This window comes from Embiotoca jacksoni, unplaced genomic scaffold, assembly GCF_022577435.1.
Source record: "Embiotoca jacksoni isolate LCO1_2020_lvr unplaced genomic scaffold, fEmbJac1.0.p SCAF_6, whole genome shotgun sequence".
NCBI classification, from domain to species: Eukaryota; Metazoa; Chordata; class Actinopteri; family Embiotocidae; genus Embiotoca; species Embiotoca jacksoni.
This window is the reverse complement of record NW_027185414.1, coordinates 18,690,858-18,716,471: the sequence shown is the minus strand read 5'-3', so window position 1 is coordinate 18,716,471 and position 25,614 is coordinate 18,690,858. Positions and strand designations below refer to the sequence as shown.

Below are 25,614 nucleotides of genomic sequence, written 5' to 3'. Positions count from 1 at the left end.
GACTAATCCATCCTGCAGAGTGTTTCCTGCGTCTGACTGAGGAGGTTCAGAAGGAAAAAAAAAAAGTAATTTCTGTCCTTGTTACGTCATTTCTATATAAAGGTTAACTTTTGTCTAGGCAAAAGCAGCAATAAAGCCGTGGTCAGACACTGCACAGTTGTGGTCACTCATTGCTCATTGGCACACTCACGGATGTCAGGTGGATGTTGTATGAGAATCCTGAACCTACAGTACCCAGTTTACATTACAGTTTTATGTATCATATTACGAACTGCAAATCTTTCAAACCATTTACAGAAAGCATGTGAAAGAGCAAGTTTTGTGATTGGGGAATGAGGCAACATCAGAGCAACTGTAAAAATATTTCAGAGGAAGCAGACAAATATCATCAAGTTCACACATGAAATTCCTGTTTTAATGCTGGAAATGTTTTAACTGATGGTCAACAACATTTTTTCTGTGGGATATGTTGCAGTGCTTTACAGCCATTAAGACAGAGCTGGATTATTTGATTAATTTATTTAAGTATTAAGTATTATTATTTTGATTTAAAAAAAAATATAAGTGTTTGAAATAAAGCTCCAGATGATCTTTTACTCTTTCCCAGCTGAACCATTTTGTCGCACTCCGCTAGAAATGAGCCATGGGCTTGACATGTACGCATATGCTGTGGGTATGAACAGATTTTGTGATGGTCATACTGTTCCAGCAAGTTTTGATAATGACTGTACAACCTTGAAAATTGGCCTAAACTATTAACTAGACTATTTCCTGACACTAAGTATAACTAAGAGTCAATATTTTCACTTCTGTATGTGTCACATGAGGAGATCGGAACTTTTCTGACAACCTAGACTTACCGCCTTGTGGTTGTATGCCTCTGCCCAACAGCCACGGCGTAGGTGACATCCATATCTGTCCAGACTCAAGTAATATATGTTGTGAAGACTTTGAGGGAAATTGGCCAATGAAGCTGATTCTGATAGAGCAGTAAGTGGTTACCATGACAGTGCACAATGCTTCAAATATGGATGCTGTTGCACAGAAGCGACCAATTCTATAACGTTGCTACTTAATCTGACAGCAGAGAAGATCTATATAATCACCAGCTTCAAGGAGGACACCAAAGATTAGTGTCACCAATTCAGCATTTAAATAAAGGTGAGATGTGGTCTCAATCTCCTCTTCTGTTCCTGAGTTATGGCATCACAAGAATGAGACAGACAAAAGGTAACACTGATCATGACCTTTGACCTCCAAAACTTAATCAGTTCATTCTTTAGTCCAAGAAAATGTGTATGCCAAATTTAAAGAAATTCAGCCAGGGCTTCCTGAGATACTATGTTCACAAGAAAGGGAGGACGTGAGGTCACTGGGACCTCGACCTTTTGGACCCTAAATATAATCAGTTCATTCTTGAATCCACTTGAACATTGGTGCCAAATTTTACGAAATTCTCAATTTCGAGATAATGTATTCACAAGAATGCATCATTGTCTGTGTGACCTTTGACTTCCAAAGTCTAAACAGCTCCTTCTTGACACTAAGTGAAAATAAAATTCTTGTCAAATTTGAAGAAATCCATTCTGGGCGTTATAGAAATATTGTGTTCACAAGAATAGGATGGACAACCCAAAAACGTAACTCTTCTAGCTATGACTATTGCCATTGTGGCATCAAGGCATAAAAAGGACTGGCCAACAACAATGTGCTCATTGGGGACATGCACAGATTTCTTAATTTGAATCACAAAGACTGTCCAACTCTGCATCTGCATCATGCATTGTTTCCAAACAATGGTAAAATGCTCCTAAATGTACTGTATATATAGAGAAGCACCACTTGTGTTTCTTGTGTTCTGGTTTCAAACTCACATATTCACCCCAGGGAACAACTACACAGAGTAAACAGCACAAGTCATGACAAATTTAATAGATACACCGGCAGAATACATAAGTACATATTGCAGCAAAAACTATTTCAATAAGATAAAAAAAAAAAAAAAAAAAAGGGTTTATCAGCAATGCAAGAGCAATCACTGCCTTTCCTTTTAGCAACCCCTGATGTCAAAGTGCTCCCGCTGCAATTTATACGTGAGGCACGACATGACGATTATTCACTGTCACATCGCAAGTGAATGCTAAACTAAAATTATGCCAACCTCACGTTCGCTGCATTCAGTCAATTTTAAATGATGCATGGAAATCAAGAGGAGATGAAACAGTGGGGATCTATGAGGGAAGCATATCAGCACCTTTGCAGGAGGGGGGTAACATTTTTCATCTGTCTCAGAAGACGGCGTGATCTCAGCTGTAGCCTGCGCAAACTCAATATCTAGAGGGGGGGATTTTTTTCTGAGTGAGTTTTCACACCGTTTGTGTTTCAATATCTGACATATAGTTGAAATTGAATAAATACATTGAAAAGAAGAATCACATTGCACCAGAACTGTGGATTTCCTTCTATTTTTTGCTACAGCAGATTTTGGAGAGGCATACCTCGCGCAGCCTCTCCTTGAAGCTCACCAGTGGGACAGAGGTAACGGTGTCCAGGCCATGCAGAGCCATCCATCCTGAAGTACGAAAGTGACACCGGGCTGCAGCCTGTGCCAGATGATGGAGGCTGCCACCAACTCTCAGCGAAAGCACTGCTGGACAGACCCCATTCTCTCAGTCCTCGGAGACTTACAGTCTTCCTGACATTCACTTAGAATAACACCGAGACACCAAAACAGAGGTTATTTATTTATGAACACTTCCAGGAACTGCGTGTCCACATGGTTTTAGATTTCATTAGAAATGGACATGCGACTGTCACAGAGGTTTCATCTGCAGGGGTTAAATCAATGTATGTCCTGTCCTCACCAGTGTCCTGCCCTGTGTGTAATTTAGTGTCATCTCCAGTGTAATGAAGGTCTTGTACCGTCAGATGGTTACAAAGTCCTGCAGTGTCCTTTGTTCCCGTACATTTGTTTTCTGTCCTGTGTAATGGGAGGAGTGGGGTTTAAAGTCATGGTGCTGGTCTCATTGTGCCTTCCATTTTTTTCCTGCACTAAATGTTTTTTAGAGCAGTTTTTAAGTAAATCAAGGTTCTTGGGTGTCATAAAGTGTGTAAATTAAGTGCGTTGAGGTAAAATTGTGCTTTATTTAATACAAAAAAATCTAAGCTTTGAAGAGATTTGAAAAGGTTTCAAAAATGTCACCTTATCATGAGATGGCTTTTATGGAATATTTACCACGTTTAACCAATGAACAATTTAAAAGTAATCTGTCAATCTCCAACCTGCTGGACTTCTTACATCTTACAAAAGGCGGCATGTAGTCAGGGTCCCATTTCAGATGTTGATGAGTTAACAGCTCTACCAATCAGGGCTGAGAAATTTGTATTTTTCTTCTCATGTAATGACCCCTAAGATTTATCTGCAGTCCTTGTTTATAAAATTGAATATAAAATAGTTCAAACTGCTGCTGACACACTGATGCTTCACTGTTAATAATCTAATGACGTCATATATAATAATATATCAGTCAGAGGGGTCAAACTATCCCTTTTAGAATGCTGTATTGGTACATTTACTGAAGTAAATGATCTGAACACTTCTTAAGGAAAAAAAAAATACTAGCATAAACATAAAATCCTTTAAAAATAAATGAATTTATCTCATTGATTAGACCTCAAGTATTCACAGTGTGTTTTGGTGAGTAACACAGAATGTAATCCTAACCTTTAATGACAGCTGGGTTTATATCCTTTATCCAATCCGATATCATGCCAAAGCATGTAACATACCCGTCTGTCCGTTAGACGATACCCTGCTGACGTCACGTTTGCTAGGTGTGAAAAGGTGCCTTCGCTTTGGGCACCAAAAAGCATGTAGTAAGGTTTAAGGTTGGGTTAAATGTGACATGGTCACATTTTGACTCAGGTTAGGTACAATATTTATTTGGTTAGAGTTAGTTCATTTATGTAATTTATCTTCGTTACTTTAAGAAATCTGCATTGACCGGCCCTTAATAGTACAAAATGTAAACATAAAAAATGTTTGCATCTCTTAGCTCTGTTACTTTTATATGTATTTACTACTATTGGATAAGACAATTAAATGTGTCACCCCCTGTTGATAGCAAAAAGGGCTTCATACTTTCAGTCTTGTTCATGTTTATTTATAAATAAATTACATATTGCATTGAAAACTCCATTCTTAAAATAAATAAATAAATAAGGAGTACTAATAACCCAGAGCCTCTATACAGTTTTGCTCGGTAAGTGCATCCAATGAACTCTCAGTTTACCTGCCAAATTCATGCTGGCCACGGCAGTCAAACTTTGAACCAGTGTATAATGTCTAAACGGGGCCAAATCTCATCAGAATCTTGCACTGTGTATCAAGTGTAACCCCCTTATTTAATTTATTCATAGTGTAAATTAATAATGCTGGCTGTTATATTATGCACAAAGTATAATGGGAATTACAAATCAGTCCACAAACTCAAGTACTTTTGCAACAGTCAAGCTTCTTTGTGGAGCAATGATATGTGTTCAACCAATCAATCAGGTTTCCAGAAGCAAAACAGACATAACTTGTAAAATGGAGGATATTAAAGCTGATTTATCAAAATTGTGGGTTAGCTAATTTACTTTTTTTTAAGGATTATAATACTTGTAATGACAAAACCGGGGTTTGTAATTATAGTTCATAACTTCACTGTTGAACTGGGGCAAGTATATTATAATGAGGACCTTTGAGATCCTGTTTTGATGTAACTATTTGATGTCAGCTATGAATTGTGGGCATTTTCAAAATTTCATTTGGTGAATACTTCAATGAATGTTAAACATGAATAATGAATGTAAAGAATCTAAGTTTGTGATGTCTGGGGAAATTGGTAGATTACCAGAGGTTTTTATGAATCTATATCCAGTATAAGAGCAGAACTGGCCTTGGATACACTTTTAAGAGAAAGGATAGACTTTTAATTCCGTATTTCTGGAGCCAGAACTTTGTGTTTGCTCTTTATTAGGCAGGTAAAACTGTAGATTTTAATTTGTTAAACCACAAAAGAAAAAAAGAAAAAAGCACTAAAGAAAAAATACCATAGTCTCCCTCTGTGAAGTAAAGTTAAAGGTTTTCTTTAAGGAAGGTGACGTAAAGCGATGCTATGAAGAAGAGAGAGACAGTCCATCTCTGAGTCAAGTCTTTTTAAACCAAAGCGCCTCACTTTAAAATTAAAGTGATAAATAGGCAAAAAATATTTTTTAAATATCATATTTGAAGACTATGGAGGTTAAAGCATTTATCTGGATGCAGCTTCTCTGAGCAGCAAAATGAACTGGGGCATCTACTGCACATCTAACGACTCCATTTTGATCAACAGCATTTGTAATGTAATGGTTTCATTTTCTGATTGGACTGGATCTGTCAAGTTATATACCATTATTTGGCTATTATGCATACCAATTTGAATTTAATAGATGATATCTGGTTAATTTGAGGCAGAATCATTAATTATTATTACTTATTCAAATACTACTACACTTATTTGAAGGGCTCTTAAGTAAAACTGGCCTTGCTCGATGCACTAATCAGAAGTGTTCAAGTTGCAGGGGTTGGCTGATTGGATACAAAAGACCAAAAACATTTGAAAAACACAAAGGTAGCTCATAGTAATTCTAGTTTTGGCTTAATGAGGAACAAATGTGTTTAAATTGAAGGAAAATTGTCCCAGAGTCCATGAGACATTACTGCTGATATAATAAATTACTAAATGTTGGTTCACAGGTTTCCATTTTTCCCTGTTATTTCTAATGAGGTTGACTCTGAAGTGCACTGTTGACTGTGACTCATCACTCTCTGGTTTCCCAACAAAGCATTGTGCTTTTTCCTCCCATTGCTTAAAGGGGGCCACAGTATCATGCACAGCACCAATGTGTTGACTATGAGGAGTAAATTATTTTAGCTCCCACTCTCTGCTCTTTCATGCATACGACATGTTTTTTGTGGTTGTCCTTCACATTGTGAGACGTGAAAACTTTAAGGTATTCTGTGGTGCACAAACAACTTTAATGCACTAAACCATCAATGTAAAATGTATCATAATATACTTATAATTTAATAATGAGCGCATGAAGAGCTGTGTAGGTTGTTCTGCTCATCGCTGTCGAAAAAAGATGGATTCTTATTTTTATACAAAAAAAACATTTTGGTTTTATATCTAAACCACTTTACTTGGAAATAAAATGTTACTGATAAAGAATGAATCTGTGCAATGTAATAACTGCAGTGGTGCTTCTTTCCTGTGTGTTTGCCGGCTCCCACAGTCCAGTAGGAGCTTGTGAATTTGTAGAGACAGCAGATTAGAGAGAATGGGGTGTTGTGTTCGAGTCAGTCTTGGTTTAGGTCGGGCGTGAATAAGGGATTGTTGAAGTGAATGAGGGACACTGCATCCCTCAACGTTGAGCAGAGAAGCTGTACTGAGGCAGGATCAAAGAAGTCAGTCAACCAAGGCTGCTGCTCAATGCAGACTTTAGTCAACCAACCACAAACGCTAATCTTTTGCTGAGGTCTTGTGAGAGAAAAGAAAGGCATCACAAAAACTGAATCTAATGAGCACCAACCATACAACCAGATAAATGGAAAGGGAGATACACGAGTCCAACTCCTCTCTAATTCTATCTTTTAACCTCTTACACTTCCTCAGACCAAACAAATACTTTTCAAGACACTACTGCTGAATTGCACTGATATAAAATGGTGAAGAAGACATTTTAGTTAAAGTATTGATGCACCCATAAAACAATAGTGTACTCTATCATTTTACACCGAGAAAGTGGCAACAGAAATATTGTAGCTTCAAGCAAAGCATGGGAACATAGTCATATAGAGACTAAAGTTTTCAGGAAGTGAGGAACCTTTTTTCTGTATACATTAGATGTTTAAGAGGAAATTTAGGCAGCAAGTTTCTCCAGAACATTAAAGATACGCCCATATTAAAATGTTTTCATTTCAAATGTGTATTTTAATTAAAAAAAAAATTAAAAGAAATCGTCGTTTGCACTCGTGTTTTAGAACAGTTAGAAATATCATACATTCTAACACACCTGAAAATGAATATCACATGACCATTCAAGTACCCAGGGCATGCCACCCAAAACCGGGGATAGACTGTATTTAATGACCCATCAGATTCTGTGACCTGCACTGTGGGTTTCGTTGGTTAGTTTTAGGCATGAGGAGTGAGATGATGAAGGTAAGAATATCAGGCAGGTTACAAAAATTGATGGGTTCCCAAAAACAGGGCAACATCGGAACTCTGTGTGGGGCTTTCCTACTGGGCAGTAGTAGCTGTAGCGGATTAGATTTATATTCAGAGCACCACTTTCTGTTTAGCAGAAAGAATTTAAGATTTAATTAAAATAGGCTGTATAGGCCGATATACAAGTGATCAGTCAATGTAGTCTGAACCATGATGTCTGCATTCAGGGATTTCTTTCAATATCTTCCAGGAAATACACAAAAACAAGTGCTTGGTCTATTAGGATATTTATTTATTATTTAAGATTAAACTATATGAATATATATTGTAGTGTGTGGATCATGGATGTCATGAATAGGATTTCTAAACTATAGTGGAGTGATGGTGGGAAGAATAATAGTTAGGTTATTAAAAATGGAGCTAGTTCCTGACATAAATGAGAAATTATGAATTTAGAATTGGATAAATCAGCTATCAGACATCGACCCAATGGATCAAAGCACTCAGATACTGGAGGGTGGTTCCATCTTTACTGGAGGTGGTTGCATCTTTACTGGAGGGTGGTTCCATCTCTACTGGAGGGTGGTCCCATCTTTGCTGGAGGGTGGTTCCATCTTTACTGGAGGATGGTTCCATCTTTACTGGAGAGTGGTTCCATCTTTACTGGAGGGTGGTCCCATTTTTACTGGAGGGTGGTCCCATCTTTACTGGAGGTGGTTCCATCTTTACTGGAGAGTGGTTCCATCTTTACTGGAGGGTGGTCCCATCTTTACTGGAAGTGGTTCCATTTTTACTGGAGGTGGTCCCATCTTTACTGGAGGTGATTCCATTTTTACTGGAGGTGGTCCCATCTTTACTGGAGAGTGGTTCCATCTTTACTGGAGGGTGGTCCCATCTTTACTGGAGTGTGGTTCCATCTTTACTGGAGGGTGGTTCCATCTTTACTGGAGGGTGGTTCCATGGCAAAATGGATCTTCTGAGCTTTGTCTGGGTTGAAGGATAACTGGACTTATTTTTAGCAGATTATCAAAACTACTTTTTATAAGCGGAGAGAGAATAAAAGAACGGCGTTGTCGGTTGCAGGCGACAATTAAACTCAAATCAACTTAATTAAAAGTACACATTCTTCACTTGGCTTAAAGTTTACTTGGAGTTGACTATAGAGCGTGGTAACTCTAAAGTTTAATTTAAACAGAGCGCAAATAATGATAAATATTAAGGTTAAACAGAAAAAGAGAAAAAAAAAACGCTTCGGTTTTAGGGCTACAGTTTTTATGAATGGCCAGGCTGGAGGTGGGGTCAAGTATCAGATGACCAATCACTGAGCCTACTCTGAGAAGAGGGAGAATGCTAAGAAAAGAGCTAACCATTCATTTTGATACAGCTAAGAATAAAAGTTCATTATTTGTCCACCGTTACTAAAGTCAAACACTTGTTGATATCAGTTACACAAATACTTAATACAAGTTTATATTGTTAGCCAATATGATTAACTAAAGACAGGCAGAGAGTCTGCAGATTAACTATATAAGTAAGGCTTATAAACATCATTGATATGTACAAGTGTTATTAATTTGCATGAGAAACAAACAAACAATAAAACATTATATGTGCATTATAGTTTCAGCTGGAATATTGAGTTTGTCATTATGTTCAACCATAGGGCAGCAGACATTAGTATTCTGGATAGTTTCACCTTGTGGGGCTGACGGAAGGTCAGAGGTCAGCTGGTTCACAGCATGACACCAAGTCAAACCTCAGCCGAAATTCGGCCTGATGAATTTTATGACGTGAAAGCTTTGAGGAGTTTTATCTGTAGATCTGTGGTAATGCCTGTAATTCAATATTCATGTAGAATAAGCTACTGGTTATCATGGCTGATGTTGTTAGGTTTCTTCTGAAAAAGGGTCACATGATAGGGGCGTGACTAATCGGGAAAGGACATGTCGTTAATAATGAGTCCCCATCAGGAAGCAAACGTGGATCCTTGCGTCATTGTTTTCGAGTCAAGTTGTCATCTAAACTTAGACTCGACAACACAACATAAGAGTTCTCAAACCAAAATGTTTTTTTAAATGTGTGTTCAAAAACACCAGAGTAGTTTGAATGCTCCGGATAAACGTGGCAAACGTTTTGCATTTTAGAACACAAATCTATTAGTGTGGATGTGGTTTTCAGATCATTCATATCAACTGATTTGCCTTACTTGACTGCGCCATACACACCAATGTTTGAGGTTGAGAAACTGACAGATAGATTTTTCAGTAATTAAAGTGTAAAACATAATTTCCACAAGAATAATGACAGTTTCAATATAAATCAAAGAGATGTGTATAAAAGACAGCTTGAATGGCCGCTCTGACAGCCGTTTCAGTCTCAAATCACTTGACTGAGCAAGAGGCACCTTTTATCATGCTTCATTCACTGCAATTAATCTTTAACAGATGTGATGCAACTCTCTCCCCCTCTACTCTTTTCACCCATCCAGTCTCTCTCCATCTGTCCGTCTCACATGCATATTTACTTCAAATATTTATCTAATTTATTGTCCTTTATCCAGATTTCCTTGGTGCACCGAAAGGGCCACAGCGCACTAATACTTTCAGAGAATAATAAAACAAAGTTGTTGGGAGTTTAACTATACTGAGGCAAAAGAAGAAATGCAGAGTTGCTGCACTGTAAAGTCGGCTGGTGAGTTTCTTTCTCTACTGGGCATTAGTAGGGCTTGGATATGACTGGACTCCAAGTCTCTCTGGGAGAATAGAAGGCTTACTGAGAGATGGGGTAAAAACCAGATGATTGGACATTCAGATTACCTAAACCTTAATTCTAGTGTGCAACAGTCATTTATGGCTTCAGGATTACTCAATAATGCATCAAAACCCACAGATCTCCAGGGCAAGCAGTCAGTAATCAAAAAGTAAGTTAAGGTTTTCATAATAGCGCCCTATAAATAACTGGGGAAAGAAATGAGGGCATGTAAAATTGATGAGGGAAGATTCAAACCCCACGAGGTGGATGGAGCTTAACGCAAGGAGAAGGGATGTGACGTTGAGTGGCCTGGCCATATGGGCACATGTAGTAGATGGAATTGCACAAGTCATATGTGTCACCAGTGTAACTCTATAAAATGTGCAGATATACAGTACAGACGTTGTTCTAGAGGCAGTATCTTTGATGCATTTGTTAATGTACAAATTCACTGCAGTTTTTAGAGTATTTTATTGTACTTTCTGCAAGTCTGGCAAAGCTTGTATAACATATGGCAAGCAGTTACGTTTTTACAGAAGGGCTAAATCTTTTATATGATGTAATTATTAGTTCTTTCTACTTGCGTGTATTACATCCATTCCTAAGAGAAGCATTACAATTTAGTTTTTTCTAGGTTTCCTGTAGATCTAAAGGGCACACAAATTTAATACGTTTTTAAAAAAAAAAAAAAAAAAAAAAAAGCTTCAGGATCTACAAACAATTAAAATGCTGATTTCAAAGATTTTCTAAATTAAATTAAATGATGTGAGCTTGTTACTCGTTAATTTTGTATTACATATAAATAACGATGGATAACTGCAGACTACAGCAGACAAATGCAGCCAATTCTCCCAATTCCTCCCCTGCCTGAGTTGGGTACCCAACAGGTGCACGGATGGTGACCAGGGCAAAGCCGCTTGCACCGTGGTTCAGAGTGGCAGGCCAGTGCCACTCTGAACCAACCTTAGTTGGTTCAGAGTGGCAGGCCAGGACTGGATGTCACTGGATGGGGACCTAACACTGGCCTCTGTGTGCACCCTGACGTCAAGTCCGTCAGCTCAGGGGTCAGGTCACCGGGTCTTCGTCACTTAGGAGATGGTGAGGTACACGGGGTTCCTGTAGGTCGCAGCGTCCACCAGGGCGGGGTGACGAGAGGCCTAGGTAACGGCGGACGCCACGAGGAGATAGACAAATCAAGAGGAAAAGGCCAAGATCCCTCTCGACTCGAGGAAGCGGGATAAGCCAACAACCAACCGACAACTCCACCGTGCACTGCGTAAAGCAGACCGGGCGAGAGACCCTTAGAAATCCAGGGAAAGAAGGCAGGCAGGAAACACTAAAATAATACACCGATCTCTGCATTAATGAGAGAATTAAAGCAGACATGTAAAAGTAACAAAAAAGATTCTGGTCCAAGGAACTATTAATTTTTTGTATACAGTATTTGGTGAAGTAGTTCAACGGCTTTTGAAAGACAGACAGTCACAGTAACTAAACACACATTTTCAGAAACTTGCACAACACTGGACTATTTAACATATTTGTCTTTTGTGGCAAACTGTATACCAGTGTCTGATTTACAACAGAGTGCAGTCTTATTGCTGTGCTCACTGCAGCTTAGTTCAAGTGAGAGAAAGCATTCAAGGGAATGTTTTCACTGAGTCCAAGTGCAGTGGTACAGAGGTGTTACAGAGTGAAGGTTCTTCAAACAAACCCTCCGCTGCAGAGTACAGAGATGGTCAGCACAGAGTACTTTAATCAGACAATAGATTTGGTCAAAGTTTCTGTTTGATTTTATTTAGTATGTTTTGTTATCTTAACTGATGAAAGCATCGTTTTTATACTTGAATAGGATACACCGAATCATCTAAGATCTTCATTTAAGCATTGAAAACTATCTCTATTCAGCCCTTCAGCCTTTGCCGAGAATTTATACTCATAAACTAATCTGGCCAATTAAAACAATAATAATTTAATTCCTACTGAGCTGCTGTTCCACGGATACGCAGGCATTATCCTCAGTTGACTGCCAACCTGTCAGATGGATCATTTAACACATGGTAATAATACATCTCAAAGAACCTATCCTTGATGTTTTTTGGCCAGGTGAAACATCTATCTCTCTCATTTCAGCTCTTTCTGGTACAGACACCGTTTTCAGTTTGAATCGCATACAGAGAAAAAAAAATTGATTCTAGACAAATGATTATCCGAGGATCGCAGAAATGTCCTAATTCAGGGCAACCCGATACCTGAGTGGTGGTTTGGGTGCGTACCTCGTGCGTGCAAATGCTGTCAGCGTTAAGTCTCTGGTTCAATTCCTGGCTGGATGGACTATTACTACGTGTCGTATGTCTGCTCTCGTTCCCCTCATTTCCCGTATGTCTACACTGCACTATCAGAGTAAAGGCACATTTTTTTTTTTAAAAGAAAAAGAAAAAAGAAATGTCCCTGGATCCATTAGTCTTTTTTTTTTTTTTTTTTTTTTTTACTGAGGGACCAGCATTCCTTCTCTCATCTGCACACAGATATTACAGCATCGCAGAAGGCTGAGAAAAAAGACTCCTGGATCTTTCAGCTACAAAGGGTCAAGACAGCAACGCACTGATCTTTTTTTAAGCACCATGTTCAACAAATGTGATATTTACTGCAAACGTTTTGCTGATCAAAACCAGGCATCTGATGCTATTAAACTGAAGTGGAGATGAACCTGACAGACTTGTGGTTTACATAAGAAATATAATTTTAAATTAAGCGACTGTGAGGAGAGAGAAAAACACGAAATAGTTAGAGTATACAGACTAACAGTGGCAAGAAGACACCGTAGCGCCTTCATCTAAAACAGTGCAGCATGTGAGTGGTGCAGTGTCCTGACTTAAGTTTTACCGACAGGTTTGCTTTCAAGCTTACAGTGACAACAACATTTTTCACCACAAAGACACATTACTGCTGTCTTGTACTGTTGCAATGCGAGTAAATTCACAGTGGCTACTCAAAGAAGAATAGCACAAAGCACCATTTTGTTCGTTTTTTTCTCAGTCAATGAGAAAATCATATGGGCTGTGCCTTTGTGTATAGAAGAGCATGGTAGCTATCTAGACATCCCTGTGGGCGAATAAACCTTAAAAGTCACTGTAGTGAAGTCAAAATTGAAAGGGAGTCTCTGGAAGAACTCAAAATCTGCTCATATCTTATTAATACCTGTCACAGTAATTATTAATCATGGCATCAGTAGTCTGTATGTACAAGGTTGACAGTGCTTGTCTGGAGTACATTTAGCGCAGGGTGTAGGCATCTGGGATACCAGATTATATATACCACAATCTCAGCATATTAAATAAATCAATCCACTGGAGCTTACCATCAAACTTTTTATGCCTGGAGACAAATGTCGCTCTCACATTGTGGCTGCTCTCCTCGACCAAGTTCTCAAACTCCAGTTTGCTCTGCTGGTTGAGTTTGTCCTCCATCTCAGACGTGCAGCAGGTGTATCCCTGAGGACAGACACGCAGGTGCTCACCTGCAGAAGACAGAAACATAGAGCGCCATTTTTACACACATCACTGCCACAGGATTCGGATTTTTCAAAAGGATGAGCCAAGTCTTTGATCAGAAATCTCCTGTGATTTTGGGATTCTCATCACTGAGGCTATCAAAGAGGGACAGAGCGTAACAAATGGGGAAGGATAATATTTGTCAGGTCACCTGCTATCATGTGAAACAGAGAGTAACTTTGATAGAGTGCCTACACCTCATGCAGGATTTTCCTTATATCACAGCCCAAAGCAGTGCAATCAGCTGAGTTTATATATAGCACATCAGTTTTACGGACTTCCAATGGAAGGCAGAGCATTCAGAAACTATGTTTTACTTTGTAGAAAGTCAATTCAAGTCAAGTCAATTTCATTTATCTAACCCAACATCATAAATTTGTCTCAAGGGTCTTGCCTACTCGGTTTTGCCTTATCTATGATATCAGCCAAAGACTTTTGGCGGCATTGGCTGCATTAAACCTGCAATAATTGATTTTTTTTTTTGTCACTTGGGGCCAGGATGACAAAAAGTAAACAAAACATTGACATTTTATCTCAGCATATGCATTGATTGCTTATTTACAACTCCACCAGATTCCAAATAACATTAGCATCCATTTTCTGGACACCCGATGAAGGTAACTCTCGATTTAGCTCTGCTTTTGGTCCCTCTGTGGCAACTCTGGAAGGAAACCTGTTGCTTTTTAAGTTGCTAATTGCTCCACGTGTTCACCAGTAAAATGGACTAAAGCTGCAGGACAGAAAGCCTAAAGATAAAATGCATCATACGACCATGGGGAACTGGAGAGTTTCTTCCTGGGTTCATCACTGCAAATGTCCGCTTTTCTGTTACACTGTTATTTGAAAAGTTGTTCATATTTTGGTTTTAAGTCAAATGGAAAAGGAGAGCCCTTTAACTCAGAAGAGACAATTTGTTGGAATTGCAGAAAAAAGGTGGTAGTCAGATTAACGTGAACTATTTAATCGATTATCACAATTTGACAATTTATTCATGATCGTAACAGCCCTATCACTTAAGGTAATGCAACCTCCCTTTGCTCACATCATTAGAATAATAGCTAGATATTCTTATCTCCTCTCATCAGGACAGTTTTTGTAAAAATAATGTTGTTGATTCCTCTAAATGTGCATTTTTTTTTACATATTTTGTACACTGCGAACAAAAGTCCATATCTTGTACTGAGGCAGAGGCACAATTATCAGAACCTCTCCATATAAAACCAAAATGATCTGCATGATCTGCATGTCCAGGGTGCACTGGGGGTGAGTTAGGAAAACACTTGTAAATCAGTTGTATATTTCCTTGAAGAAACTAACAAATTCCCTGTATAATTTTGTTCATGGGATTTCTTAGCCTTGGACTTTTGACTCTTTGTACACGATGTGGTGTTGAAGCCACAATTGAAAATGTGTAAAAATAAAAGACAGTGTGAAATGTGTCTGGTGAATAAGTGGAAACAGTTTCGTCCAAGGTTAGTTACAGTAAGTCTTTCAAAATCGTTTCAAACGCCTTTGGATTATTAAACAAATTGGACTCAGAAACATATTTTAGTTCACAAAAGAAAGTGTTTACATCAGAGTGAAAAATTTAGCAAAGAACTGTCTGTATGGTTCAGAGACAGAAACATTGGAGCATATAATTTGCCAGAATTAGTGACTTTGCAGTAGACATTTTAAAATTGAGAAAATGTTAAACTATACTTCAACTTTTACTGGCTTTAACAAGTAAATTACCTCTCACATCTGAAAACCCTCTTCAAAAAGATGATGTTATTCTCATAGTTATGGACTATTCTCTGTGTGTTAAGTGTGCAAAATGACTTGAATTACATAGAGGGATGAGGAAAAACATTCTGAAGCTATAATGCACAACACTATCTGACAGGACCAGGTTTAACCCATCATGCATTTAACACAATCTCTGCCTCAGAAAATAGTAGTGATGGCAGCATCACAAGTCAGTGTGCGACTGGGAGACTCGCGAGATTAGAGAGAATGATGATTTGAGCCAGATTGTCCTGAAGCAAGCCTGACAGTGACAGTGCGGAAGATTTTTGGTTGAGTTTATGTGCAGTACATCCAAACACCGGGACAGTTTTAGGAGATTAAAAAAAATCCATAGTGTCGCAGCAAACATCAAAAGACTTGACCAAACTTGGCTAAATCTGAAAATACATGAAGAGAAAGACTCCTAGTTGCTCCTGCTTAAATAAGAGAGTTTTATTTTGTTTGATATTTTTTGCTGACTGACAAAAACTCTCCCTTTGACCCATTCTGAATGCTGTAGATGTGGGCAAATAGCCTGTGGGCCACATCTGGACCCTCCATCAAACAGTGTCCCCCTTCAGAGTTTTCAACTTTACATCACAATTTTAGTGACTTCATTTTTCTTTTCTATAACATATACATAGCTCATTTAAATCACAATAAATATGACCTCATGACATGCCATGCTGGTATAGATGTTTCTCTTCCTTAAGTGAAGAGAGGCATGCATATCAGGGATAAAGTGTCTAATCAACTCTGATAAAACAGATAAGTCTTATAATCCACTTTAAAGGATAGAACTTGCATGTGGATTCAAGCAACCTTTAAATTCAACAACTTTGACCGAAACAATTAAAGCAGACCAGACATATTTGTGTTAACAACAAGTCATGTGAGTAAACCTTAAAACGCCCATTTTTATCATCTATGCATGACAGTATCAGTCACTCACATATCATCTTGTAGTGCAACACAAGGCAAAGATTTGCTTGGTTTTGCTTATTTATTACTAAAATTTGTGCATCTGGATCCCAAACTTATGTCAGTCTTAAAACAGTTTTACACACTACATTTATTCTTAAATGAAACAGAGGAAATGTAAATGAATAAAATATATTGAAGAAAAAATATATGACCTGTGTTGATTAGTAAAAATGTTGCCCCACAAATAATCAAGGTATTTATATTTTTTCATGTTCTTCAATTATTACATAAATAATAATAAAACAACACATCTGTATATACAATTTCTTTTGATGGATTGCTTTTACTGTAAAATAATTACTTAATTTTCAAACATTACTTCTAGTTTATAAATCCGACCAAGCAGACAACCTCATTTTCAGGTTGGTTTATTGCAAGTTTCCAAAGATTTTATCACACAAAAATGTCTGAATTCAACAATAAAGGGATTTTCAAAGCTGCAAAATTTTCACCATCAACAGACCATTACCAACTACCAGAGATGAAAAAAAAAAGTCAGTGAGCAAATGAAAGCGAGTCAAAGCCCCTTGTTGCCAAAATAAGCTCATTTCCAAACCAATAACATGTTTTCGTCCAAGTGAGGAGATTAAAAATACTTTTCCTCACAGGTTTCATGTTGTTACTATTTCTGATAAAAAGCCCCTCGGTGTAAAGTCGTATCTATGAGGCTCTATGTGAGTACACATCATTTACCATTTACAATGTGTTCTTAACAGAGCAGCGGTAGCTCATGAGAAGGACTTGAAAGGGCCTCATCATTAAATTGTAGATGTCAAAAACTCAAAGTTTACTGCTCAAAATGTGTATTCTCACCCGTTTGTCTTCCTGGGCAGAAACATCTGCAGAACCAAAGTTGATGCCGAAGAAAGTAACAGTTGTGCAGATTCTTTGGAAAAGAATTGCCGGTCTTTGATTCATTACAGAAACATACAAATATGGAAATTGTGCACGTTACACTTTCTTCATAGTTGCTGTTTTATATCTCCTCTGCTACTGAGAGCATCAGACATCATTATCTGAGATATTATAAACCGTCTGGCCAGCAGCTGCATGAGAGATTTGCGTTTTTCCAGTTCAACCTATTAACATTTGCGAAAGAAGAGAAAGATGAAATGGATGTCGCCGTACCAGCGGGGGATTTGGTGCACAACAGACTCAGATTGTGGGACTTTTTTATTTTTTTGAGGAATCCCACTCCAGTACACAATACAGGCACTGGCAGGCTCACTGGTGCTCTGCATGCACTTACAGTAAGCTATAGATGAAGGAGCTGTGCATGGATAATGAAAGAAGGAAGATGCAGTATGTACGTGCTGGCACTCTCAAATGTGCTTAATCCTTAATCAGTCCTTAGAGAGGCACCCAGCTACAGTAATGAGGTGCACCATCAACAGTTCAACACAAACCCTTTTCTCCAGAGTAATGCACAAGCCTCCTAGCCACAGAACCCAAACTCTCTGAAACACAAAATAAGATGAAATGCACCAGTCAATTTCTATCTGGTGATCCTTTAAGGCTCTTTTGTTTCACTATTAAACGACGATGTTGTTATGTTTTAGCATTGCAACAGAATTCCTCAACTGTCACACATGATTTCCACTATATGGAGCATCGCTGTGTGAAAATCTTTGTTCCAAGCTGCGCTCATTTTAACACACGCTTGCGGAGGAAAACAATATTATGCAGGGTATGGAATCTGAATTAATTGTAGCATACTCATACAAAGCCATGAATCTCTGTTGTTTACCTTTTCAGCCACAGCTCATGACATTGTTTGTGTTGCATCAGTTTTGCTTATATTTGAGCTCTCATTCACAGAAGACCAGTATCATTAAAGTATCAATGTAGCGCAACATGGTCGATCACAGTTTGTTTTTCCAGGAAGATGTTGACATTGAAGTGTCAAGGGATTATAAAGGCTGAGATGAGGTCAGTTTCAGCTCGTACGCATTGCCCGTTGGTAAATGTCAAAGAAAACACCTCATTTAAACTGTGGACCATATTTTCCAGGATCTAAACTTGCAGAGCTTGAATCAGCGGCCAGGTAAGACTTTGGCACAAGAGTATAAGGATGGATAAGTTAAGGAAAATGACATTTTCTAACTGCATTCAGAAGCCCTGTGACTCTGAAGGGATTGTATTTCAATTTGAAGTTTCCGTTGATGCAATAAATTGACTTAACTTGTCAAAGGTGGTGGAACTCTGTACCATCGATGGTCACTGAAGGTTGACAAAAGAAAAAGAAAAAACAATAAAAGGCAGAGCTGTCCTTAAGTGTGAATGACAGCTGAAAGGAGTGTGTGGTGCTTTTAGGTTTCACAGGTTGTGCCCCACTCTATTCATTCCTCAGTCTTGTTGTTGAACAAACACATAATTTGACATCTCCAGCTACTTTCCTATTCTGAAAACCGTAATGCTGCTGTTACATAAACCAACATAAAATAGGACTTTGTGAGCGGCAGGGACTAGCATGAGCTGCATGTTTATGAAGTCGTGACTTAGAATGTGTTGCATGTTATTCGTCTCTCCTTTTCTTTCTTGTCTGTTTTTCTGGCTGCTTTCCATAATAAAGACACCAACATATACAGCGGAACATAAACAGCAGTATTGTCAAAAAAAAATACAGCAACAACAACAAACCAGTTTGACATTTTTACACATAAAAAAAAACTTTGCACATTCTATTTTTCTGCTATGTTTTTAAAAGTGAGAGCTCTTTCGAAAGAAGAAAACAACTATACACTGAACTTAGGAACTAATCGTCCCCAAATCTAGATGAGATTTTGGCTCACCAGACCATATCTGTCCTGTTCTAGTCGGTTGCTTTGCACCCAAGATGGAATTTGAAACCACATTGTCAATACGCTGCACGCTTGTGAGATCACACTTGTGCACAGTCTCTGCCAGGCCAGAGTTAAACTTGTAAGACTCAATACCAACAGTCCTAACAAAACTGGAGACATAGGAGTGGACAGAAGAAAAAGGTACAAGTTTTATGAAAATCTGATGAATTAAAGGTTCCATATGTTACACTTTTCTAGAGTATTATTTCCAGTCTTGATATCCATTAAAAGATATTTTTGTGGTTTTAATTGCCAAAAACCATTTCAATATATTTTTACATCTTCTGCTTTGAGCTTGGAGCTCCACCAAGAACAGGTTGTTTTGTGTCTCTGTCTTTAAGACACATTGATATCAGTAATCCCCTTCTTTAATGACTGATTCTTTTCTGAGTGACACACACATAGGCCAAACACAAGTTTATCTTTGCTTGTGATGGAATTCCCCTCCGTGTTTCCATCCATATAAAAAAAAAAAGAAAATGGGCAGTGGGCAGTGTGAATTTTTAACATCACAAAAATACGGACATCCGAATGGCACAGTTGTTGAATACTGATTATGTTTTGACACTTTCACAGTATGTATAGAGCATATTCACCTGCCTTATAACAGAAATCTGAATTTATACCATATGGGACCTTTAAAATAAATCAACTGTAATGTATTTGTAATTATACATCAGCTTAAAGGAATCAAAGTATTTTAAACAAAAAAGCTATTCAAAGCTGGAGTGTGGAACTTTTACATATAAATGAACCATTACGGTTCACACAATGCTGATTAAACTTGTCATTGCCAGTTAAATCTCTCTGTATTTCACAGTATATAGAATATTTAAATCTGGTGTCTGGTGAGATATTCCCATTTTAGTGCACCAGTAGTGATGCGTTTTCAGCAACCAGCAATGATTGTTTTGTCAGAGCGTATGTGTGTGTGTGTGTGTGTGTGTGTGTGTGTGGGGGGGGGGGGGGGGGGGGGGGGGGAATAGTTGTCAACGTAGCGACAGCTGCGGCAGCTAAGAGAATGGCGGAAAAAACCCGATAAGAGTCCAAAAAAGCTCCTGAAGTGGATACTCTTCATAAAAAAGAACCTCAGCAGTCAGAGGACAGATTAAGGTAAAAAAAAAAAAATAATAAAATAAAACAATCGACGGCGAGCACAGACACGGTTATCGATTTTTTTTTTTTTCATTTGAGACCCCTGAATAAGGAGAATGGACTGAGGGCAGACACAATTGCCACGTTACTGCTCGTGGACTGGTTGGTATTTGTAAAACATGTTGGATAGGCTATGGAGCTATTGTACGTTTTGGGTGGACAAAAGTTCTGTGCTGCAGGTTCAAAAGAAACATGAAATAAAAGGAATCGATATGTCTACATTTAGCAGCCAACAGCCCGGTGAAAATTTATACCTTTCTCGAAGCAGTTAAATACAATAACATCTTATTTTAAACATTCCATTTTATGGTTCCCATATTTAGTAGATTGGCCATTTGTTGAAAAACATAATAGATATCTTAAGGCCACAACATTTCCCTCCTTCTCATTATGAAAACTATAATATAAGAATGCTGTGTGTTTGTTTAAAGATTCAATTTGGAATGTCATTTGCTAAGAATAAAAACACAGTCAGTCAACAACCCTGCTGTTCCTGTGCACTTACATAAATAGTAGTCTTGGTGATGGATTCTGACAAATCTGTTAGAAAGTGGAGCACCGAGAGAGAAAAAAACAGTTTTGTTGTGAATATTACGGATGGTTGCAGGTGAAGAGGGGCAAGTGGGAAGTTGGGAACAATCCCACTGCATGTTCATGGCATCTGTTTAAATTTTCCAAATGAGTAGCAACCAAATCCTCCACTGCTGCTGAAGCTTTTGCACATTTCTTAAAAACTTAAAGTAGGTCTGCACTTTCGAGGAATACCAATTTGGTAAAGTCTTATGTCTGTCAGGCTACATTTTTGACAACACAACAGGCTAAGGATAAAATGAGAGTGCAGAGTTTGACTTCACAGCGTGAGCAGCAGAGGAACGCATATTTTATGTAAGCCTACGGTGACAACACTGACAGAAGTGCTAATATGATAAATAAAGATACACTCGTCATATCAGATTTTTCATATAGAGAGAAGCCTGCTTCCATTTAGATGTTAAACATAACCAGCTGTATCTTAAGCTTGAAGTCTGGTACATCCACCCACACTCATGATTAATTACACTCGGAGCATGATCACAAATTCATGGATCAGCACACCCAAGCATGCACACATACATAATACATTATTTACTCACAGGTTATCTATGAATTATGAGCAAATAGTTATGTAATCACTAAAGCACAGATAAAGACTGTCACTCGTGTTTAACCCCGTCCAGTTTGCTAATGTAGCACTCTGTCCTCGCAGCTGCCTCGAGTATAGATGTCAGAAGGCGCCGCGGCGCATCTTTCAGAACTAGCTGATCAGAGATTTAAATGTATGTAATTACAGAAAGCAAGATAATCAAGGACAAATGCTAATCTTCTTCTGGGATTTTACAGTGAAATGTTCTGGCATTAGCTTAAATGTTTCTTAATCAAAAGGAAGTGAGGCATAAGGAATGTTGTTTGGCTTACAAATCCAATCACACAGTTGTTTTGTTCAGTTTCTTTGATGCGCACATGTTTGGCCCTTCAAGATCACTATCTTCATGAGCTACAAAATGTGATTGAAGCGCAGCACTGTGATTAGGTGAAGTTGCTGACTAGTTTCAGCCTCAGGGCTGACAAATGGCCTCAGAAAAGATGCTGTGAGATGCCTGTTTGGCCCACGCAATGAGACACTCAGACAGCTCCTTTCACAGAATTCAAGATTCTCATTATAAATCTTCCTTTAAGATGTATGTGATACCTATTGTTTAACTAACCACACATTGTGATATACTAGCTAACAACGTCAGGAATACAGTATATAGGTCAATGGAAAGACGTGGATGGACCTGGAGGTATGATCACGCAGAGATTAAAGAACTAACATCATATGGTATGCTTTATTCCACAGTTGCCTTGTATTTGGCCTCAGTTCCCGTTGGCTTCATATCCCTTGATGTTTAAAGAAGCATGTGCTCAAGAGCGTTTGAGGTTTCATATGCAGGCATATGCCGCAATCGTGTCTAATGGGTAGGCAAAAAGGAAGGCACATTTGTCTTTTTTAACAGTGCTTCGTTAAAATTGGCAGCTGAGCATACAGTTTGTTTGGCAGCCATGTGAAGTTAAAGCTCAACAACTCAAGCTGGTCAGCTGTGACACACAACAGATCGGAGTTTCGAAGTACCTCAGATGCATTCAAGTGGCGGATTGCCACAGAAGCTTCAATTCTGAATGTACAAGGAAAGCGTCTCAAATCGCAAATGCAAAGTTTATTCTTCACACAACCCTACTTGCCATTCTTTTCCTACAATGAGAACATTATATTTCTTTTTTCTTTTTTAAAATTTTGACGCATAATGTGCCCCGAAACTCTCCAAGCTCAAAACAACAGAGACCCTCTCCAGCGTGAGAGGTTGCTGATTGGTCCGCCCTTCAGAGCAGCTGAGTGAACTTGTGCTAACGGGGTTTCCAGACTAAAATCATAGTACAGACTGAAGCTGTGAACAATAGACAGGCAGAGCCAGGCTACGAAGCCGAGTGTTTGGGGCAGAAATCACATGGGTGCATTTGCCCTTAGCACTGAGTCCCTGGTTTGATTCCCAGCAGGCTGGACCTTTGTTGAATGTCATTGCCCTCCTCTCTTTACCCATATTTCCTGTTGTCACTGTCAAAAAAATAAGGCATAAATTCCCCCAAAATCTTAAAAGAAAAGCACTTTGCTCTTATGTTTTTTGTTTTTTTTTCCATATTCCTACTGACAGGAGCATTACAAGTTACTAGTTTTCAAGACATGCTCTAAATAATCACATCAGCTATTGGTATGATAATTTGCTGAGTTGATATAAATTCTGATGAAGTCATCTGAGGTTAACTAATGCCATACAATCATACCAAACTCTTCAACAAGCAGCTTGCTTTCCTTTGTTAAACACAATACTCTCCCAAAAAGAAGCTCCGTTGGTAAGAGAACTGTCCTGTCAATACCATAAAAAATATAATGAATTTTCCTCAAATCTAAGTTACATATACTGGATTTTCTTGACTGAAGCTGTACATATAAAACCTCTTTGATATCGTAGTTCTCTATCAATGAAACTAAATTGGATGATCTGTTGAGTTAGTGGACTAGATCGATATACTCAACATTTCAGATTATTTGGTTTCAACGAAAACAGAAGAATGAGGACATTGAGTGATTGTTTTCTCTTTTCACACAGTAACACAGGAGAATGTGAGTGGACATGCTGGTTCCATCATAGAGAATTTAAAATGCTGGAAAGTACTTGAAGCAGACTTCTCAAAAAAAAAAAAAAATCTTTGCTGAGAAATAATGTGCCAAAGAAAAATCTCATACATATTATGTATTGTTGGGAAGATTGAACGGGATGCTGGCATGTTTACCAACTTGGGAAATACTGCTGAAATGTTTTTCTTACTTTTATTGCAGAAGGAAAGTAAACAGAGGTCACAAATAATACAAACAAGGGCAATAAATTGAAAAGGACTCAAATCAAAAGAAAATACACTTTTAAATCTTCAAGTAGATAGTGGACAGCTGTACACATGGACATGCAACGTGTTTGCTCAATAATTGATCTACTTGCTCTCCTAATAATGGCTGCCAGCAGGCAGGTTTGTATACAATGTTGTTGTGCTGCAAGCGGTGGGACCTCAACAGTCATAGAGCACCAAGTTGAATTCAAATTAGTCTCAGTCACTTTGCCAACTCATGATAAGCCTTCAAAGGAAAACGTGGGGATAAAGCTTCACAGCTGCAGCTAAGGAGGTCTTAAGGCATCCACTTCAACGTGGTAGATCGAGTTAAGTGAGGAATTGATGCAACGACCAAAATGAAACACTGTTTCACTCCGTCACAGCTCAAGTTTTCCTCTGAAAGTTGATAAATGGATCATTTCCCACTGTTTTCTTAAATAATAGTAAGAATGGTGTTGCAACGACAGCATACAGATAGCAGATCAAATTAAGAATCACTGGAATGTATGTAGTTAGACATTAAGGTCATTTCACAATGAAGTCTGTCCAAAACATTATGTAAAGCAGTAAATATCTTTAAAATATACATCAACTCAAATCAAGCCGACAATGGATAAACCAGGGATTGTTATAGACCAAGCATTCTGGTTTCACAGCATCGAGGACGAGCCTCCACCATGCATCTCTTGCTAGTTTGGTATTACATTTCCTGTCTGAAATTTTGCCATTGCAGTATCTTGTTTATAAGATTTTCACTTTTTCCTATTTGATCCATTTCTTCCAATTATAATAGAAGACATCTAGGAGGTTTACGATTTAAATCAATGAATCCCAAACTGCAGTACGAGTGCCAGTGGTACAGGCTTCACCTGCTGGTACAGAAGAGCCATGAAGGCCTTACAATTGCACTTTAACTGGTCAAGTCCAAAAACATTATTCTTATTTATTTATTTTACAGACAACAGTTATTGCACATGCACATAACATAATGATGTAAAAACCACTTGGCAATCATTTACATGTTTAAGAAATCAAATTTGCCTGTGCGTTTCATAGGTTGATGTCCTGTCATGCCCAACATAGCATAATGATAATGACAGTTTGACACAATCACATTTGGAACTCTCAGTCTTCGATTAATAAACATATTATTTTGCAAGGTTAAATTAATACATTTTATTTGATGAAAACATAATTGTTGATATATGCAGTGGGAAGTGGTACTTGGTTTGGTATGTAGTGGTACATGGTTTGAAAAGTTTGGGAACCTCTAGTTTAAATCATAAGATAGCATGTATTCCTGGTGGGTTTCATTAGCAACTCCACTCTGCAGTATTACATCCATATTGCGAGGTCGGACGGAAGCAGTGTCATTTACAACCACAGACGCTTGACATTCATCAGCCGCTAAAAGATATAAGGAAACAGTGTTCCTTTTATCTGATGAAGTAGCATGATTAACAAATGCCCAAGGTAAAGTGCAGGTTATTTTCAAGGATGGATCGAGAAGAGTCCATTATCAAAAGATGCAGACTGTACAGCAGAGGCTGATACAGAATCGTCTACTGAGGTAATTGAAAATGCTAAAGAGACTGTTTTCAATTCCATCTCCCTAACTGTAAACATATGTTACAGGGAATTTGAAGGCTACAAAATATTTCAGGACAGCTGTGGGAAAAGCGTGGGTTCTACGCACATGGAGGGTCTTATGCCAGATTAACTCCCAAAAGGATTTATTATTCTACCTGGCCAAAGGGCATACTGCATATGGGCTGTGCCATCTGGTACATCTCTTGACCACCCTTGCCAGCATTTATAAAGTGAGGACTTTCTCGCCAGAGAACT

General features: G+C 38.3%; 1 protein-coding gene across 3 annotated transcripts in view; it reads right to left on the bottom strand.

Moving 5' to 3' along the window:
• LOC138212997 (glypican-6-like) overlaps positions 1-25,614 on the bottom strand; it is a 133,119-nt gene that overhangs the window by 89,798 nt on the left and 17,707 nt on the right. For all 3 annotated transcript variants that reach the window (XM_069173782.1, XM_069173780.1, XM_069173781.1), the window contains exon 2: positions 13,366-13,524. In XM_069173782.1, coding sequence (XP_069029883.1) covers positions 13,366-13,474 — 109 coding nt within the window. In that variant the 5' untranslated portion in view covers positions 13,475-13,524. The remainder of the gene's footprint in view (positions 1-13,365; positions 13,525-25,614) is intronic.